We start from the raw sequence: 5874 nt of genomic DNA on the forward strand, positions 1-5874 counted from the left end.
ACACACACACACACACACACACACACACACACACACACACACACACACGTCTGTTATTGAAGTTCTTGGACATTACATCAAAGTTGGTGAGCACTGACAGATTTACAGTGTGAACATACTCTAACGGCAGATACACAAACGAGCCTATCACAGTCACTATTGTAATAAAACACATAGTAAACAAGCACAAATATAGACAGAGGTAGGTACATACACACACGCTCGCACAAACACATCCACGCATGCACGCAAGCACACACACAAACACACACACATACACACACACACACATGCACACGCACACGCACATTATATGGTATGGTATGGTATGGTACAGTATGGTATGGTATGGTATGGTATGGTCCCACACACACAAACAAGATATGCGTATATATAGACTATGAACAAATAAAAATGGTAAATGTCAGTCAGCCATGCTTGCCCTTTGCAGGTCAGAGGAAAACATATCAGATTCTGTTGTTTTGGGACTGGGGATTAGGCTTCACTGCACGAGAGTGTCAATGATAGAGAGAGAGAGAGAGAGAGAGAGAGAGAGAGAGAGAGAGAGAGAGAGAGAGAGAGAGAGTTTGTGCGAGAGAGAGAGAGAGAGAGAGAGTTTGTGCGAGAGAGAGAGAGAGAGAGAGAGAGAGAGAGAGTTTGTGTGTGTGTGTGTGTGTGTGTGTGTGTGTGTGTGCGCGCGCCCGTGCGTGAATGCATGCATGAGTGTATCTATATGTGTGTGTGTATGTGTGTGTGTGCTTGAGTGTATCTATGTTGCAGTTTGCGTGTGTGTGTGTGTATGTGTGTGTGCGCGCGCATGCATGAGTGTATCTATGTTTGTGTGTGTGTGTGTGTGTGTGTGTGTGTGTGTGCGCGTGCGCGTGCACGTGCACGTGCGTGTGTGTGCATGCGCGTGTGTGTGTGTGCGTGTGTGTGTGTGTGTGTGTGTTTCAGACAGAGGATTATCTCCTGTTCTACTGCCGTGGTTTTGCTTACACCTCAGGCTGATGAATATCAAGCACCAGGGCCGGTCCAAGCCTTTATAGGGGCCTAAGCACATTTCATCTGGGGCCCCTCCAACACCACCACCTACTCAGCATCAGATGCTTCATAAGTATAATTTACTTGCATGAGTGATCGAGGGTTAGGAGCTAAGGACATAGGTAGGCTGTCTGTTCTGTAGATTGTGTCTTTCACTGCACTTCTTGGAGCAACATTTCTGAAACAGAGATCTATTTATCACAAAGGAATACCTTGATTTCGCTTCAAAAATATTACTCTTCGTTATGTTCTACTTTTGTTGTAGGATTTTTACAATTAAAAGTGATAGGCCTACATGAAAAATGACGTTGTACCCACTGTCATTGAGGTGTCCCCTGATATATAATGGCTCCTGTTTCCATTGTGGCAGTAAGTGGTACATGAGAAAGAAATATACGTATGACTAAGGAAAATGGTGGGGAGTTAATTTCTTCCTGGAAATTTGCTGCTCACGAGGGGCCCCATTTGGCATGGGGTTCCTAAACCATTGCATAGTTCCCTTATGCCTTGGGCCGGCCCTGTCAAACACTGTAACACTGCCCCTTTACACACATACACACAGACACGGACACATACACATACACATACACACACACACACACACACAGAGGAACATGGCCACAAATGTACACACACAAACGTGCGTGCATACACGCACACACGTGCACACACACACACACACACACACACACACACACACACACACACACACACACACACACACACACACACACACACACACACACACACACACACACACAAGGTGACTCCACATCATTACTATGGAGAGAGTAACCTTTCTCTGTGTATATGACACAATATGGCGTCCTAAAAACAGTCATCCAGCCCCCCACGTAAATAACCTGCCTACTCAGATGGCTGATTGCCAGTCCGTGATTCAGAGGGCAACAACAGTTTTTTTTACGACATGGAAACCTGAGCAGGTTTTTTTTGGCTACTGAGGATGATTGTTGGGAAAACACAACATTTGGATTTGAAAAAAAAAACCATTAACAAACAACACAAAATTGTATTAAAAAGACAGCAAACAGACCTAAAACAAAAAAGAGAACATAATAAATCCAATAGTATCAAAAAGCTTAACCACTGAGGTTAAATGTGTTTTAGTCACTCACGGCACCTTTTGCGCGACCATCTTTCATGATAGTGGTCAGTCCTCACATGGTTGACATGGATAGTGGTCATCAGTGGTCATCTCTATCTGGAACCATATGTTTTATTTCCACCAGATCGGCGGTTTGTTTTTAGAAACATACAAGACTCTTTCAAAAGGTCATGGAATCCACTTATAATCAACGTCCCAAAACGGGACGCAGAATATTGATGCACTGTATGTTTTCTAGATGCCCATTAACATGGATATCTGGTCAACATTCCCTTTTAAATGTCACTAAAGCTCCTCTTACGCCTAATACCTGTGCATTAATACGTCCCGCCACCACGTATATATACACCTGCACACTACACTAAAGATTATCAGAGACATCCTCACCACAAACAACAGAAAGACTAAAATGGCCAAAGGTAAGTAAGCTCTCTTGGGAAGAAACTATAATGCACAGGTGGAAACAAGCTGTAATGTGACTACAGCGACAAGGATTTTTAAATTTAGCATTATTAGAACATAGTACATTGTCCAAAGACTTCTGTCTTTACGATATTTGTGTATCTGCATTCTGTTAATTAATTTCTTTATTTGTTTGTTAATTTTTCACAGATCCTTCAGTTGCTTTTTAGTATTTGTGTCAACAATGTGCTCAGTTTTGCATATGTCTAAATGGATAATGTTCAGCTATTTCACGTTATTCTACATAGCTAACATAATTCTGTCTTAGTTTCTCCTCTGCTAGTGACTTTGGTCTTGCAAGCTATTTTGGCTTATTATTTTTCTTCTCGTTCCATGTGGCTAACGTTACCTCTGATTCTCTCTGGTGGTGTGCTAGTGTGTTTCCTCTTGCCGGCTCTGTTGGTCCTCGGCTCTTTGGGCCATGTGCAACCATCGGAGAACCAGCGGCGCCTGTTTGGCCACGCAGCCGACCGCATGAAGATCCTGCACCGCATGGCTGTCCACATGATCAGCGACTTTGTGAGCATTATTCACACAGCGTCTACTTGTAGAATTGCATTGCATTTCATAGATATTATACAGATAAGACATTGGCTAATCCTAGAGGTTCAGGCTAAGCCAACAGCATAGGAGAAACAAAACAATAACAACAAAAATCTATGTAAAATGTGTTTTTATCCTGTATGAAACTTTATCCTGTATGTTGTTTCATGAAGATTTGGCAGTTGCTTCATTCTTTCATCCTTTATGAATAAAATCAATGAAAAAATTAACACATAAAACAAACTTCTCTCAAACTCACTGTCAGTAGTGACTTCTGTGTGATATACGTAGGCTACATATGTATGAAATGTAGTGTTTTATTTTAATTATTATTTTTCTAAACACAGACCAATGTTCGGCAAACTGTAGTCAATTCAACAGATTGTCGACAAAACGCTATAAATCCTATCGTTGTCTTGGTGTTTTGTCGCGTGTGTCCAGGAGAACAGCTTGGACTTTGATGACCGGGTGGAGCTGAGCAACAACTTCCTGCTGTCCAACTGCTTCTCCGACTCCATCCAGGCCCCCTCCAACCGGGAGGAGATCCAGAGGAGCACTGTGAGTCTACACACCTCTATCCCCTTTGAGCAGAGCCTATATTCTAACCTTATTGTCACCAAGAAGGCAATAATAACTATGCCTTAAAGGTGCACTGTGTAAGATTTTTAGCTGTTTATTTCCAGAATTCATGATACCCATTCACTAATATTACCCTTTTCATGAATACTTACCACCACCATCAAATTCTAAGTATTCATTATGACTGGGAAAATTGCACTTTTCATACATGAAAAGGGGGATCTTCTCCATGGTCTGCCATTTTGAATTTCCAGAAATAGACATTTTTAGCTGCAAAAATGTCTGTTTTGACGTGATTTTCGGTCTGAAGGTGCTGCTCATGTCATAATGCTGTTATGTTTGGACGCCTCTGACTTTTGACATTTTGTGAGGTTTGATGTGATGTCTGGTTCTCCTTCTGTAGGTTCTGAAGGTGCTGCGTGTGTCGTACCAGCTGCTGGTGTCGTGGGAGTTCCCCAGCCAGGCCTTCAGCGGAACCTTCACCAACAGCCTGAAGCCCAACGCCATCACGGAGCGCCTTGCAGACCTCAAGATGGGCCTGCGAATCATCATCATGGTAAGACTTTAGAAACAGGGAGGGAGCGGGCAGAGATTATTACCCAGTCTCTCTGGAGTAGGGGTGGAGGTGAGGTTTGGTAACAGGATCGTGGCAGGCTGTATGGGAGGCCCCATCAATGTTTTGCTCAGGGACCCTTTGCGCAATTGTTTTGCCACTGACTGGAATATTATATAAAGTCCTTGAGGGTGAAGAAGGCCTCATAGCCAAAACAAAACTTAAAATCATAGTCATTAATTTTTTATAATTGATGTGCCAGTAGCCAGACAAAGACTTTGGTGATATTTGTGTGATACTTTCCATTTTCTATGACTCATTGGGACAATTCATAGGCTTTGACATCACTAGATTTTCCTTCACGTCATTAGTATGGCATAACATGTCCACAACATTGTTATGGTAAGACATAGGAAAGGTCATGACCATTTCACAAATATGCTTGAAAAATATCACCCTAGAGAAATATCATCCTTAGGTCTTCAGAATCTCCTCTACTGGCTATGCCTAGGGTCAGGTCTAAACAGGGTGAAATGGCATTTAGTCATGATGCTGCAAAATGCTTCAACCGACTCCCTGTCCAAAGAACTGCCCCAACAGTATCTTGTTTTAAAAAGGAAATTAAAAACAGCTTTATGCTCATCTGCCTTTGGTGATAGTTAATTACACACTATCTATAACACAATATAGTTTTTTTCTTCTCTTTTCTCTATTCCTAAGCACATTGAATGACATTTATGTATGATAATGTGCTATAGCCTATATATTTTTGATTTATTGACTGATTGATTTTAAACAGCATGATTTATGTACTAATGACACAGGTCAGGAAAGCATTTCTATGCATGCCTAAACCAGATAACTGCTTTATCATTTGTTTGAAATGCAAAAGCCTGCAACATAGCCCACTATGTATTTATATTCCACGGTGGTAAACATGGTGTTCTTTTTGTCATGTTCTGCCCATTCCCTTCTTAAGGAGCACGTGTCTGGTGAGGCGACTGTGGAAGAGTACCTGTCGGCTCCAGTCGCCTTCGACGAATCCTACCTGAGCGACGGTTCCCCAGGGAGGGTTTACGCCCTCATGGCCTGTTTCAGGAGAGATATCCACCGCATAGAGACCTTCCTCAGGGTGGCGCACTGCCGCATCTCCCCCAAGGACTGCTTGCCTTAGAGGGGGAGGCGTGGCGAGGGGAGTGGACATTTTTTGGGGGGGAGTACACAAAGTAGGAAGAGTACAGGAATGCGTTTCTCGACAGCATCTTTGCCAACTAAGTTAGCAACTGACTTGGTTGCTACTTGCAATGCAATTTTCCGTAGGCAACCTACTGAGTTGTTAATTGGTTAGTAACCACACTTTCAAGAAACGGGGTCCAGACCCTTCCCCCGCGTTGTGTACCCCATAAATTGCTTGCTGTCCACACCCCACACTTTCCCCGAGCCTCCTTTCGAGGGGTGGAGGGCAGGGGGGAGTGTATATTTCCCATCCCACTACCGCACACTCCCCAACCCCTCCCTAGCCATACCCAGCCTCCTGAGCATTGCACTTTCTTAATTTATTTTCTTATTC

At 43.1% G+C, this 5874-nt stretch overlaps 1 protein-coding gene across 1 annotated transcript; it reads left to right on the top strand.

Moving 5' to 3' along the window:
* Window positions 1–2576: 2576 nt before the first annotated feature.
* LOC134464258 (somatotropin-1-like) lies at window positions 2577–5478 on the top strand. The gene is made up of 5 exons (XM_063217733.1): window positions 2577–2586; window positions 3006–3148; window positions 3614–3730; window positions 4155–4307; window positions 5284–5478. Exons 1-5 carry the CDS (start codon window positions 2577–2579, stop codon window positions 5476–5478), a joined length of 618 nt encoding a protein of 205 aa, XP_063073803.1.
* The last annotated feature ends 396 nt before the right edge of the window (window positions 5479–5874 follow it).

This window comes from Engraulis encrasicolus, chromosome 2 (assembly GCF_034702125.1).
Source record: "Engraulis encrasicolus isolate BLACKSEA-1 chromosome 2, IST_EnEncr_1.0, whole genome shotgun sequence".
Taxonomy (NCBI): Eukaryota; Metazoa; Chordata; class Actinopteri; order Clupeiformes; family Engraulidae; genus Engraulis; species Engraulis encrasicolus.